At 35.0% G+C, this 15223-nt stretch overlaps 1 protein-coding gene across 3 annotated transcripts in view; it reads left to right on the top strand.

Moving 5' to 3' along the window:
- The window catches only part of BBS9 (Bardet-Biedl syndrome 9), a 464985-nt gene that overhangs the window by 120843 nt on the left and 328919 nt on the right, over positions 1 to 15223 (top strand). For all 3 annotated transcript variants that reach the window (XM_059171518.1, XM_059171519.1, XM_059171516.1), the window contains 2 exons: positions 4906 to 5089; positions 5758 to 5887. In XM_059171518.1, the coding sequence (XP_059027501.1) occupies positions 4906 to 5089; positions 5758 to 5887 (314 nt within the window). The remainder of the gene's footprint in view (positions 1 to 4905; positions 5090 to 5757; positions 5888 to 15223) is intronic.

Genomic DNA, 15223 nt, shown 5'->3' on the forward strand with positions numbered 1-15223 from the left:
TCTAATCTGGTGTTAATTCTCATGATTTTCATCTTTATAAATCAATTTGGTTTCCTTTTTTTGTTGTATCTTCTATGTCTCTACTTAACTTTTTGAAGATATAGAATACAATTATAATAATTATTTTAATGTCCTTGTTTTCTAATTCAAACACTTGCATCAGTTTTGAGTCATTTTCAGTTGATTTATCTCTTTGTGAATCATATGTTCTTATTTTTTCTACATGTCTATGGATATTTTATTAGATGCCAGATATAGTCATTTTACTTTTGGGTGCCAGACATTTTTTGTATTCCTGTAACTGTTCTTGAGCTTAGGCCTGGGATGCAGTAATGGTACTTGGACAGTTTGATCCTTTTGGGTTGTTAGTTAGGACCAGAGCAGCACTCATCCTGAGGCAGCTTACTCTGCATTCCTGAGACAACACCCTTCTGAGTGCTCTGCTTAGCTTCCTTTGAATCATGAGTTGTTCCCATGTGGCTGGCAGGCACAGGCAGTATTCCAGGCGGTATGAGTGCTAGGTGGTGTTACTTCTAATCCTTTGGGGTGGTTCTTTCCCTGGCTTTGGGTAGTTTCCTTACATGAATGTGCTGATAAGTGCTCAGATGAATATTTGAGAGGATTCTTTTTTTTTTTTTTTTTAAAGATTTTATTTATTTGACAGAAAGAGATCACGAGTAGGGAGAGAGGCAGGCAGAGAGGCAGAGAAGCAGGCAGGGAAGCAGGCTCCCTGCTGAGCAGAGAGCCCGATGTGGGGCTCGATCCCAGGACTCTGGGATCATGACCTGAGCCGAAAGCAGAGGCTTTAACCCACTGAGCCACCCAGGTGCCCCGAGAGGATTCTTTATAGCTGTCAAAGTTCAGTCCCTGTGCTACTCTCCTGCTTTTGGCATGCTGTCTTGTGAAGTCAGCTGCTTTGGTTTCACTGAACTCCCAGTGTTCATTTCCTCAATTCGGGGAATTTGCTGGACCTTGCTTGGTTCCTCCTCCTGGTGCCATGGCCTGAAAACTGTCTCACGGATAGAGCAGTCATAGCACTCACCTCATTTGTTTTCAGGGGATTACTGTCCTTTGTTGTCTGATATTCAGTGCCTTGCAAACTGGTGTTTCATATGTTTTGTCCATGTTGTATTGTTTCAGGTGGGATTGTAGTCTTTTTCCTATTACTCTGTTTTGGCTGGAAGTAGGAGAGTTTTTAAATAATTATTCTCAGTAAACTTCTGTGTTTTGTTTTTTTTTTTTTTGAGACTCATTAATTTAGAATGTGATATATTTCCCTAAGGGGAAGTTACAGAGAATGGCACTAAGTACCTAGTGAATTGAAAGTGTTTATTGGCTGGATCTCAGCCTGTAGCCTCAGAAACTTGGTTTGCCTATCCATTCTGAATGAAGTGTATCTGCCTAAGTTATAGACAGTGATTTTTTTCCTTTCTTTCTTTTCTTTTCTTTGGAGAGGGAGAGAAGGGGGGTAGGGGCAGTAGGAGTGGGGAGAGAGAGGATATTAAGCAGGCTCCAGTCCCAGCATGGAGCCTGATATGGGGCTTGATCTCATGACCCTGGGATCATGACCTGAGCCGAAATCAAGAGTCGGAAACTTAACCAACTGAGACACCAGGTACGCTAACAGGGATATTTAATGCTAGAATGCTGGCCTATTAAGATGTAAGGAGAAATGTGACTCATGGGATGACATTTATGGTTTGTGTACAGTGGAATGTTTTCATGTAGGTAAAGCTACCCTTGAACTTAATGATAACTGAATAGTTTCTTAGTGTTGAATCCTGATTCAGATAAGATAATCTGGTCATCCACCTATGTTGTCTTCCTCCTTCAGGTTGTTTTTATACACACACTGATATTATTTGTTCTTCGGTCTGGCCCCATTTGGATTTCATACCTTTTTCAGATATTTTAATACCTGAAGTAGATAAATATCTAAGTCATATCTTGATGGCCAGAAATTTGTATCTTTTTTTAAATTTTTTATTTATTTTCAGCATAACAGTATTCATTATTTTTGCACCACACCCAGTGCTCCATGCAATCCGTGCCCTCTATAATACCCACCACTTAGTACCCCGAACTCCCATCCCCACCCCTTCAAAACCCTCAGATCGTTTTTCAGAGTCCATAGTCTCTCATGGTTCACCTCCCCAGAAATTTGTATCTTTAATGTGAGTTTTCGTCCCTCTTCTTTGATCCATTATTTGTTGTTTATAGCCTAACTTTGATGGCAGTCTTACTCCCTCTTTGTCCAGATGCTTTTGTATAGCCATCTCACTGTGACTGCCATATATGGTATATGTCAGCCAATGTTATTCCTCTTTTCTGCTTTTTTTAAAATTTAAAAATATTAATTGATTGGGGACTGAATTCTAGAAAGCATATTCATTACATTCATTCCTTCATTATTTTAAGAAACATTTCTTAAACACTGGCCATGTTCCAGAGATACGGAATTACCCTGGAGTAGCTCTTGAGGTATAGAGGATCCTATCTGTATTACTGGGACAGCTTAATGACTACTCTGTATATACATATCGATATATTTTAAAATTGTCTTTATATTAAAATGTTATAGTTACAACTGCATTGGTTAGGTTTTACTGATTATTGAATTTGATTTATGAAGTAAACACAATATGGAAATTTTTCTTAGGGAAATTTTTCAGTGAGGCAGATAACCTCTTTACGTGTATATACATATTTTTTGAGCAAGTCATGGTCCTTCCTTTTCTGTCGTAGGATCTTTGTATAGGTGGCTCACTTTGCATAGGGCATTCTCTTACCCAATTCTCTGCCTGCCTTTTCCCCCGCTCCAGGTTTTTTAAGGTATAATTGATAAATACCACAGTTAAGCTAATTAACACATCTATCACCTCTCATAGTTACCTTTTTTTATGTTAACATTTAAGACTTATCTTAATGAATTTCAAGTATATGTACGATACAGTACAGTATTATAACTATAGTCACCAGACTGTACATTAAGTGTCCAGATTTTATTCATTTTATGGAACTGAAATTTTCTACCCATTGGCCAGGATCTTATCATTTCCCTCTTCCCCCAGACCCTGGCAACCACCATTCCACTTTCTGCTTATATAAGTTGACCTTTTTTAGATTCCACATAAAAGTGAGATCATGCAGTGTTTTTCTGTGCCTGGCTTATTTCACTTAGCATAATGCCCACACATTCATGTTGTCACAAATGGCAGGATTTCCTTCTTTTTAAAGGCCAAGTAATATTCCATTAAATTATACACATTATATAGTGTATATTTTATGTATAATATTTCAATGTTCTTTATACATTTATCCATCAGTGGACATTTTGGTTGATTCTGTGTGTTGGCTATTCATATAATGCTGCAGAGACCATGGGAATGTAGATATCTTCTCAATATCCTGTTTTCATTTCCTTTGAATATATGCCCAGAAGTACAATTGCTGGATCATATGGACATTCTATTTTTAATTTTTTGAGAACCCTCCCTGCCATTTTCCATAGTAGCTGTACCAATTTGCATTCCTACCAACAGTGCACAAGTATTCTCTTTTTTCTATATCCTTGCCAATACTTGTTATCTCTTGTCTTTTTAATAATAACCATTCCAAGAGGTATGAGGTGATATCTCATTGTGGTTTTGATTTGCATTTCCTTGATGATTTAGTGATGTTGAGCATTTTTCGTATACCTGTTGGCTATTTGTATATCTTTGGAGAAGCAATTGCTCAGTTTTTTTGCTTATTTTTAAATCAGGCTATTTTCTTGCTGTTGAGTTGTCTAGTTCCTTATGTATTTTTAAATATTAACCCCTTATAGGTGGTTTGCAAGTATTTTCTCCCATTCCACAGATTATTTCTTTACTCTGTTGTTTCCTTTGCTGTGCAGGGACTTCTTAGTTTGATGCAACCCCTTTTGTCTATTTTTACTGTTGTTGCCAGTGCTTTTGAGGTTATATCTGAAAAATCATTGCCCAAACGAAAGACAAAAATCTTTTCCTTATTTGTTTTTCTAGTAGTTTTACAGATTCAGGTCTTATATGTCTTCAGCCCATTTTGAGTTGATTTTTGGATATGGCATGAGATAGGGGTCCAATTTCACTCCTCTGTATGTGGATATCGAGTTTTCTAATCACCATTTATTAAAGAGACTGTCTTTATTTTACATTCTTGATACCTTTGTTGAAGGTCAGTTGACTGTGGATGCATTTATTTCTCAGCTCTTTTCTGTTCCTTTGGTCTAGGGTTTTTGTTTGTTTGTTTATTTTTGTTTTTGTTTTTAAGTGCCACCAGTGTGCTTACTAAGTATAGCTTTGTGGTGTATTTTAAAATCATGTGATTTGATGCTTCCAGCTTTGTTCTTATTGCTCAAGATTTCTTTGGCTATTTGGAGTCTTGTGGTTCTGTATAAATCTTAGGATTTTTGGTATATTTCTGTGAAAAATGCCCTTGGAATTTTGATAGAGATTTGAAACTGTAGATCACTTTGGGTAGTATGGTTATTTTAATACTAGTAATCATTCTAAGTGATGTACATAGCATATCTTTCCATTTATTAGTGTTTTCCAGTTTATCAATGTTTTATAATTTTATTGTAAAGTCTTATACCTCCTTGTTTAAGTTTATATGAGTATTTTATTTTTTTCCTGCTCTATTCTGTAAATGCATGAGTAATTTTGAAGCACTGAAGAGCTTATATCATCTGGTAAAAGATGGACAAAACCTACTAGAGTGTAAAATATCAGAAATCTGGTCATCACACACAAAAAAGAAGTGAATGAAGACTAGCCAATTTTATGTTTGCTTTGTTGTAAAACAGTTTCTTAATTGTATTGATGTGAAAGTAGCTGAAATTACTTGTTTTTAGCAACTAAATTGATTTTAAGTTTTTCTTTGTAGGTGGATTGGACTCTAAACATTGGAGAGCAAGCACTTGATATATGTATTGTCTCTTTTAATCAGTCGGCATCTTCTGTTTTTGTTCTTGGTGAAAGAAACTTTTTTTGCCTTAAGGATAATGGACAGATTCGATTCATGAAGAAACTTGATTGTAGCCCAAGTTGTTTTCTCCCATATTGCTCAGGTGTGTAGAAGGAATTTTCTTTTATCTTTTCCATATGTCAAGGCTACGTTATATACATCAGGGAAAGCCATATATTCACACACATATATTTTAAACATCTAGGAAAATAGTTTTTTACAGAACATGTAATGGAAATTTTAACTTTTAAAGTTCGAATACAAGTTTGATATAAAGCACACATTTGGTTTTGTCAGTCATTTTACTTTGCACAGAATGTCTTAGGGAATTGGCCTCAGGTATACATTTATGCTTTCCAAAATAGGGCAGTTCAAGATGTTTGCAAAAGAACACCAAACTCTTTTATAAAGCAGAAAGGAGCATAGTAATGCCTATTGGAATGACTTATCTGTAGCCAGTGCCCAGTAAAAACCATTAGCTAACTGTGTTAAACATTAATGAAATTTATGCTTTGTTGATGAAATGCAAAAATGTTGGCTACTATCTACTTATAGTTCCCAAGGCTGTAAAATTAAAATTTTTAGTTTTTGATATTTGTGCTTGAAGTTGAAAAATACTATTTTATTACTTAAAATAAAATAAATACCTTATTACTTTATGCTTTTACATCAAGATGTTAGAATTAGTTTGTATCATAAATTCCTTAAAAGTGATATACTATTGCAAATAACTGTTTTCTTATTATCCTCTTTTCTATATTGAACGTACAGTTTCTGAAGGAACAATAAATACTTTGATTGGAAACCATAATAACATGTTGCATATTTATCAGGATGTGACACTGAAGTGGGCCACTCAGCTTCCCCACATTCCTGTAGCAGTAAGAGTGGGCTGTATACAGTAAGTGATTTAACTTTTTTTAGGTTCTTAGTCTAGGAATTCTGTTGAAGTTTTATGAAACAAAAACAAGTGATTTTACTAGGAATAACAAGTGACAATGTAGTGTGAATGTCAACAGTGGAAATAATTTAAAATATAACTTTTATTAGAAAAGGATATAAAAAGGCCTTACGTAGGCTCCATCAATCATTTTTATTTTATTTTAATTCCCAGATAATTAAAATATGGTGTTATATTAGTTTCAGGTGTACAGTATAATGATTCAATAGTTCTGTACATCACTCAGTGCTCATCATGATAAGTATATTCCTTAATCCCCTCAATCATTTTTATTTAGTATTTCTAGTGAAATGTCCTTTGTAAATCAAAGATTTAAAGAAAATGGCTTACCTGGTAGATTATTTTCTTTAAAATAGGAAAGGATTTTTTCAAGCATTTGATGGGTTCCACTTAGAGATCACTTATTGTTAGACTTGAGACTATTACACATCAAAACTTGTTTCAAAAAAAAAAAGAAAAAAAAAGAAAAGGGCACCTGGATGGCTTAGTGGGTTAGGCCACTGCCTTCGGCTCGGGTCATGATCTCAGGGTTCTGGTATCGAGTTGCGCATCAGGCTCTCTGCTCGGCAGGGAGCCTGCTTTCCTTCTCTCTCTGCCTGCCTCTCTGCCTGCTTGTGATCTCTCTCTGTCAAGTAAATAAATAAAATCTTTAAAAAAAAAAAAAAAACAAACTTGTTTCAGACCTTACTGTATTCGGTGGTGCAGAATTGCTAATGATTATGTATTTAAGACAGTTCAGATTTTAAAAAGGGTCAATTTTCCTTTAAAACCAAGATTAAACCCATACCTTAATTATCCAAAACAAGAGAAATGAGACATAACTGTAATTTTTCTAGGTTGTCAGTATAGATGGCAAGATCCTGACAAACCTTTAGCATCTCAGATTATGTTTAGGAATTGAAGATCCCAGTAAATATGTAGAAGCTCAACTTTCTTTCTTTCTTTTTTAAAGAATTTATTTTTAGGGGCGCCTGGGTGGCTCAGTGGGTTAAGCAGCTGCCTTCGGTTCGGGTCATGATCTCAGGGTCCTGGGATCGAGTCCCACATCGGGCTCTCTGCTCAACAGGGAGCCTGCTTTCCTCTCTCTTCTCTCTGCCTGCCTCTCTGCCTACTTGTGATCTCTCTCTGTCAAATAAATAAATAAAATCTTTAAAAAAAAAAAAAGAATTTATTTTTAAATAATCACTACACTCAAAGTGGGGCTTGAACTCAGAACCCTGAAACCAGTTGTCAGCACACTCCACTGACTGAGTGGCCAGAGCCCCTTAGAAACACAATTTATAAAGCTTTATAGATTCCCTAGATCTAGTCAGTTTTGCTTATTTATAAAATTTTATTGAAATTTATTTATTTAGGGTTTTATTTATTTGACACAGAGATAGAGAGTACAAGTAAGAAGAGCAAGCAGGCAGGGGGAGAGGGAGAAGCAGGCTGTCCGCTGAGCAGGGAGCCCAATGTTGGGCTCTGTCCCAGGACCCTGGAGTCATGACCTGAACTAAAGGCAGCCACTTAACCAACTGAGCCACCCAGGCACCCTGATTTTATTGAAATTTAAAAACCATGTGTAGAATTCTTCAGTGGTAACTATAGTATCTGATCAGTATGACTAATTCCCCCAAGTTAAGAGATTAGATGTATATATTGTTGAAGCTCAATGAAAGGTATTCATATTTGCATTAATGATTAATCTGAAGCCTGAATATTATAAAAATGGAAACACCATTTTGAAAACATTGAATATTTTAAAAATAAGTTGCTTTCTCATGTTTTTCGAGAAAATGCCATCATGTAATTGCTATGCACTTAACACAAATTGTAGTTATTCTATATCTGAAGAAAAATACAAAATTTTGAGATTGACTTTTACAACAGCCACCAGATAGTCTTTTAAGTTCAACCAAACAATTACATTCACCAGACATTTTAAATCAGATTTACTTAGAAGGGTTTACAACAGAGAAAACATCTCACCAGGTGGGCAATGTCAAGTATTTCTCTTCTGGGCGAGTAATTCTTGCAGCAGTCCATATATCCATCCAAGAGCTGTTCTCTTTGGCCTCCCAAGTGACAGCTCAGGTGCAAGAAGACAGATCCACACTGGTGGATATGCGGCCCATTTTGGCTTATAGTCCACATGACCCTCAAGTTTAAATACTAAAAAAATCATTGTAGTTTTTGTGTGTATGTGGGGCAGAGGAGAGTAATGGATAGAAAGATCTTACTGAGGCCACTCAATTGAAATACTTATTTAACCATATATTACTTACATGGGACATACCTATTTCAGGAGTCACTATACTCAGGGAAGCTCAAAGATGTAGTTTCTGAGCAGATATTTATGGATAATGTATGGTTTCAGTTCAGATGCATCTTATGAGTTAAGGGTCCAGAAATAACTGAAATTGTTAGGAGTAAAAAACCAAATTTCCATGCAGGGTGCATCAAGATACTTATATTCAGAAGTAGTCTGTTACCTCTAAACTTAGGCATTTGTAAGTGAAACTTCCTATTTCTTCTCATAGTTTTTTCAACATCATAATTATAAACAGTTAAATGTAAATATTGCCGTTAATGATTTACACAATTAATATATAGCAGTAACTTTTAATTATTCATTGGAAAAATTTTATTTTTATGTACTTTAGTATGTAAAAGTATAGAGTTTGACTAAAAGAATTTCATTGTAGTTTGTATTAGAATTTCAAAAGTGATTATTATTGAGTTACCTATAGTGTATTTATGTTTAGAAGTTATCATTTGAAATTAGAAGCAGTGAAATAATTTTGCTTCTGCCTTTTTTTTTTTTAAAGATTTTATTTATTTATTTGACAGAGATTACAAGTAGGCAAGAGAGGCAGGCAGAGAGAGAGGAGGAAGCAGGCTCTCCGTGGAGCAGAGAGCCCGATGTGGGGCTCCATCCCAGGACCCTGGGATCATGACCTGAGCCGAAAGCAGAGGCTTTAACCCACTGAGCTACCCAGGCGCCCCTTGCTTCTGCTTTTTATTACCTTTAGAGTTAAACTTTTTTGGTTTAACTTCCTTGGATGAATGTGTTTATTTGTAGAGGAAATTGCTGCTATTTGAATATGTTTCTATTCAATGAATAAGAAATACTGGATTTGGATCAAGTTGATGCAATTATACTTAATAACAGCATTTTGCTCAGAAACTAAGATGCTTTATTTCCTCCCACTCCCATTTATTTGGCAGTACAAGTCCTCTACCTTGTTTATTATAAACCAATTCTAAATCTGTCTGTGTTCCTTTCTTTTTTTTCAGGGTAAATGGCATTTTTGATTACAGAGATTATTTTTTTTTAGTTTATTTTAATTTTTTGTGTTAAACTATGGGAATGTGAAATAAGTGTATAGTTTGTAGTTTATAGAATAAAAAGAGCATGAATGTGATAATGTTCTTTAAATTCTCAGCTACTATTGTTTTCTTCTAATTGCATGAAGTAGCTGTGCAAGCCTGGCCAGTGTCTTAAACTGTTGTGGTCAGTTTCCCAAATGGCAAACAAAGATAATCATTTATCAGTAATGTTATTCTCTCTAGAGATATGAAATATACCTCAAAGTGGAAGTCTGAATGGATGTTCAGAGTGATAAAAACTTTTCCAAACTTCAGCTGGCAACCACAGCCTTTGTGCTTTAAAATCTTATTGCAGTTTGTTTTTTTAGGTTAAACAATTGGTCTGGTACTTCATTCTTTTTCTTCCTAGGCTCTGTTTACTATAGTAACTTACTGAAACTGTCAATATTTAACAGTTTCAATTTTTAACCTTAATTGATGTAGTGTTCTTGAGCAGAATGTTTTCCCCATTCTTCTCTGGATTTTCCAATTTCTTTTATCTTCCAGTCCTAATTCAAGTCACATAAATAAGCTTTCTCTTTCTCCTCTGGTTTCCCTTTCTCTGAATTTTTGTATTTCTCTTATGTTGGTGATTGCTGTTTGATTTTCCTAACTCCTCAACTCAATCATATGTTCCTTTAATGTTAGGGACCCTTCCTACGTTTGCATGTTATACTGAATAATCAGCCAGAAAGCTGAATATATTGTATATGCTTAGTAAATATGCAAAAATCATTGTGATCTGTGCATGTCAGGGGGGAAGAATGGCTAAAAAGATCTTCGAAGATCTTTCAGTTGAAATACCTTTTTAAAAATATGAAACAGACCTGTACCCCTGGGGATAAAAATATATGTTTATAAAAAATAAAAAAAAAATAAAATAAAAAAAAAATTTAAAAATATGAAACAATCGAGAGTCATAGATGGAAGGCTATTATTTCTTTGAAGATAAATTTATTAGGAGAGTTTTCAAATTTCAGACTGATTTATTTTTAAGTTTAACTTTTGCTGTTAATTTTTCTTTCTTGTGTGTGTGTGTATAGAAAGGGAACGTGGACCTCAATATATACTTTTTCCTATGTTGTGTGTGTAAGGATTTCCTTTGTGGCTTAATGGTATATATAAAATTTGTAAATATTTCTGGAATTAAGGTAGAGCATAAGTTATGACTTTAGAACTTCTGCATTCTTTTTGGTATTTTCCTCTATTAATCTGTTGTAGTTCAGGAGTGGAATGTTAATCTCTCATTTTTTTTTTTTTGTCATTTTTTTGTTGACTAGCTTAGCATTTTGGTTTATATAGTCTACTTCTATATATTCAGCTTATGTGTATGATATTTTACATTTTTGGTGGTTTTAAAAGATTTATCAATACAAAATTTGCCTTTTTGTGTTCTCACTTAATATTTCCTTGTTTGCTTTTTTGTTTGTTTGTTTTATTTGCTTTGAATACAGTTTGCTGTTGTCTGTGCTTTCTTTCTTTCTTTTTTTTTTTTTAAGATTTTATTTATTTATTTGACAGACAGAGATCACAAGTAGGCAGAAAGGCAGGCAGAGAGAGAGGGGGAAGCAGGCTCGCTGCTGAGCAGAGAACCCAAAACGGGGCTCGATCCCAGGACCCTGAGACCATGACCTGAGCCGAAGACAGAGGCTTTAACCCACTGAGTCACCCAGGCGCCCCTGTCTGTGATTTCTTTAATCTGTAATTTTATTTTGGATGCATCTCTTGTAAAAAGAAAATTTGATTGGATTTTTAAACCCATTTTGAAGATCATTTCCCTTTAATTGACCCATTTACAATTGTTATAATCTATATATTTGTATTGAAAGTACTCTGTACTTTCAGTATTTCCTTTGCTTTTCAACTCTGTGTGAGTTGGGTATTCTCTGTCCTTGGATCTCTCATGTATTAGATGGTACATACACATATATATCTCTTTTTAAATTTTGATTAGTGTTTACTTGTTCATTTTGCTGTAATCTGAAAATGAAAGGAATCTTTCCCCTTGTGATAGGCAAAGGGTTTAATATACTGTTTCTTTCTCCTTTCCTGTTTTCCCACTCCCTGTTCCACCTCTGCACACAGGCATGTACCCATGTACACAGGAGCTTATTCTCATACATATCACCCCCAATACCCACACAGACTTTGTTAATATTTGCTCTTTGCTATGGTAACATAAGGTATTGTTACATAAGGTATTAACTATAAATTATTATTGTTAAAATCTACTAGTCCTTTTCTTGAGAATGTTTTAAAATTTGTATTCACTTTTTATCTGAATCTATACTAATTTTTGTTATTTTTCCTCATCTATTAAATGTTGTGACTCTTTTTATAACACAAATTATAATTTTTTAACAGTCATTTCACTTAATCTCTTAATAGGTCAATTTAATGCTCTTGTATAGGGTGTTAATATTTTATGATAAAAATGTATTGTCACATTTTCCCCTTAGACTTTATTGATGTTGCTTCTTTATTTTTTAAAAAATAACTTTTGTGGAGGGGCACCTGGGTGGTTAAGTGGGTTAAAGTCTCTGCCTTCGGCTCAGGTCATGATCCCAGAGTCCTGGGATCGAGGCCCACATCGGGCTCTCTGCTCCACGGGGATCCGGCTTCCTCCCCTCTCTGCCAGCCTCTCTGCCTTCTTGTTGTGATCTCTGTCTGTCAAATAAATAAATAAATAAGTCTTAAAAAAAATAACTTCTATGGAAAAGAATAATCTTGTGATTTCTATAAAAAGTATAGAACTGCATTATTTAAAACTCAAGCAGTATTTAAAAGTGCAAGTAAGATAACAAAAAATAAAAACTAACTCTGCCATCAGTTTTCTCTTAACATTTGTTAGCACCTGTTAAACATGAAGTTGCTTTTTTTGTCTATAGAGATCAAATTTAGGCATAGAATAAAATTCCCAAAGCAGAATAATATGGTTTTAATTTTCATTTTATTTTATTATTTTATTATTTTTTTTTAAGTAAGCTCTATGCCATTGTGGGGCTTGATCAAGATTTGTGTGCTCTACCAATCCAGCCAGACAGATGCCCCCAGAATAATATGTTTTATAAATATGAGTTTATTTTATTATATTCTAACAGAGAAAAGGAATAGAAGAAATGGAAGGAATAAATGAATTTTATGTAAATGTTTATTCACAGCAATTTATTTTACTTTCTAAAAGACCCTTCTAAAGAATAGAAAAGAGGTAAAAATTATTTTCAACTTTTTTTTTTAAAAGATTTTATTTATTTTACAGAGAGAGACACTGCAAGAGAGGGAACAGAAGCAGGGGGAGTGGGAGAGGGAGAAGCAGGCTTTCCACTGAGCAGGCATCTGGATGCGGGACTCGATCCTGGGACCCAAGGATCATGACCTGAGCTGAAGGCAGTTGCTTAACAGCTGAGCCACCCAGGCGCCCCACAACTTTTTATTATTTGTTTTAAGCAAGAAGTTTATGTTGGTAATTTGTTACAACAGCTATTTTCAGTTTTTTAAAGCTGCATTTCAGTGTTTTTTGCAGTGTCTGTTATTGTCAAATTCTTTTTGTCAAATTCTATCTTTTTGTCAAATTCTTTTATCATATCTTATTATTAATTTTGTCAAAGTTTAAAACATTTACATAAGTCTTAGTAATCACAGTTTTCACAGTCCTTTCATCCTATCCATATCTAAATGGACTCAAAGTTTACCACCAGTTTGTTTTTATTGCTTATGAGTTATCTTGATTTACGTCTTGGTTAGTTGAATTTAATCATCCAGTAGTCTTGAGGAAAGCCTCTAAGTCTTCTTGCATTCTTGAGAGTTGTTTATTGCTGTTATACTTGAAGGTTTTCTTAGCTTCCTTCAGAAATGGACATTCCATTTGGTGTTGACAGTTGCTGTGGAAAGGTCTGAGGCTGACATAATTTATTTGTAAAATTTCTTATTGAATGAATTAACTTTTTTTTTGCCTTCTCAAATCTAACTTATCTTTTAAATCCTTAAAGGCCTTTAAAATTAATTAATTAATTAACATTATTGTCAGTTTGTTCTGAGACAAGGTGAGATTTGATAGATTCAAGTTTTTATTCATTTCAGGAAAATATTCTTCCATTATGGCTTTGAATATTGGTTCTGCTCTACTAGTTTAGTTTTTTTTTTTTTTTTTAATTTAAATTCAATTAGCCAACTTATAGTACATCACTAGTTTCAGATGCAGAATTCAATAATTCATCAATTACATATAATACCCAGTAGTTTAGTTTTCTTAATATAATTTTTTAAAGATTTTATTTATTGGAATGCCTGGGTGGCTCAGTTGGTTGAGCGGCTGCCTTCGGCTTGGGTCATGATCCCGGCGTCCTGGAATCGAGTCCCACATCGGGCTCCTTGCTCGGCGGGAGCCTGCTTCTCCGTCTGCCTCTGCCTGCCACTCTGTCTGCCTGTGCTCACTCTGACAAATAAATAAATAAAATCTTAAAAAAAAAAGATATTATTTATTTATTTGAGAGAGAGAGAGCAAGAGCAGGAGCAGGGAGAAGGACAGAGGGAGAAGCAGACTCCCTGCTGAGCAGGTTGCCGGTCCTGGGGCTTGATCCAACTGAGCCACAGGGTGCCCTTGCTTGAGCTTTTTAAATAAAAAAATCATGTTGAGGGGCGCCTGGGTGGCTCAGTGGGGTAAGCCGCTGCCTTCGGCTCAGGTCATGATCTCAGAGTCCTGGGATTGAGTCCCACATAGGGCTCTCTGCTCAGCAGGGAGCCTGCTTCCCTTTCTCTCTCTCTGCCAGCCTCTCTACCTACCTGTGATCTCCTTCTGTCAAATAAATAAATAAAATCTTAAAATCTTAAAAAAAACCCAATCATGTTGATAATTCATTGATACAGTGCCAACTATTTGATTCTCCTTTTGTTTCCTTAGGAAACTCTTGGTATGGATATTTTCAGCCTTTTGCTTAAGTTCCTGTTTCCTTCATGTTTTTCTTTCTTTACCTCTTTTACTTTATTTGTAATTTTTACACATAGGTCCCCTGTCAATTACTCTGCAGTTATTAATCATTTTAAAAATGGTGATAGTAATTTGTTGAAGAATCGTGTGGGAAATGAAGGGAGAGACTAAGGAGCTCAGACCACCTGAGTCTTTACCTTCTCACTGTGTTTATTTTTTCCTTTGCCCTGGGAACCTATTTCCCTTAGTTTTCAGGGTTTAAAAGGTTGGTTGGTATAACAGGAGTCCTCCTTGACCCCCACCCACAGGCCCTTGGTGCTAAGAATTAGTGGCTGCTGCTTGTTTTCTTATTTTCATTGGTTAGGAAACTAACTGATGGAAAAATACATCTTTTATTTCCACTGTGGTTTTCTGATGTTGCATGTCCTGCATCCCACCTGTGCGTTTAGATCATTTTATGCTAGCCTGGACCTGACACTCTATTCTGCTTGAAGTCTGAGGAGCATGTGCCAGCTCCTGACACCCTATTTTATTGTGGGCCACAATTTAATATGTTTGGCAGAACATAGGTATCTCCAAAGTTTGTTAATTGTGATTGTAGTTATTTCCTTGTTCAACTTTCCTTTTTTGGGGGGTGGGTGGGTGGTTGTTATTTTCATGTTTTCTGCTGTTTTTAGTGAGTTTTTAGTGAATTTTGAGTTCTGCTGTGCCATTTTTGATTAGAAGTCATTTCTTTATCAGTTAATGTTTATCGTTGGAGAGATGTCTACTGTTGGAGAGAATAATGGCCAACTTGATTTTTGTTATGAGTAACTAGTTTTTTATGTCTGATTGCTTATAGAATGTTTTTCATTTTTTCTGTAAATGTCATGTTTGCCGCCATATATTTATCTAATACTGTCTTTCTTAATTTAGTTGGGAATATAGTGCATGTAATCTGTTTAAACCATTTGTTTGGCAGCTAAAGAAAGCTTCCTTATGTTTCACTTTGATTATTC

This window comes from Mustela lutreola, chromosome 4, assembly GCF_030435805.1.
Source record: "Mustela lutreola isolate mMusLut2 chromosome 4, mMusLut2.pri, whole genome shotgun sequence".
Taxonomy (NCBI): domain Eukaryota; kingdom Metazoa; phylum Chordata; class Mammalia; order Carnivora; family Mustelidae; genus Mustela; species Mustela lutreola.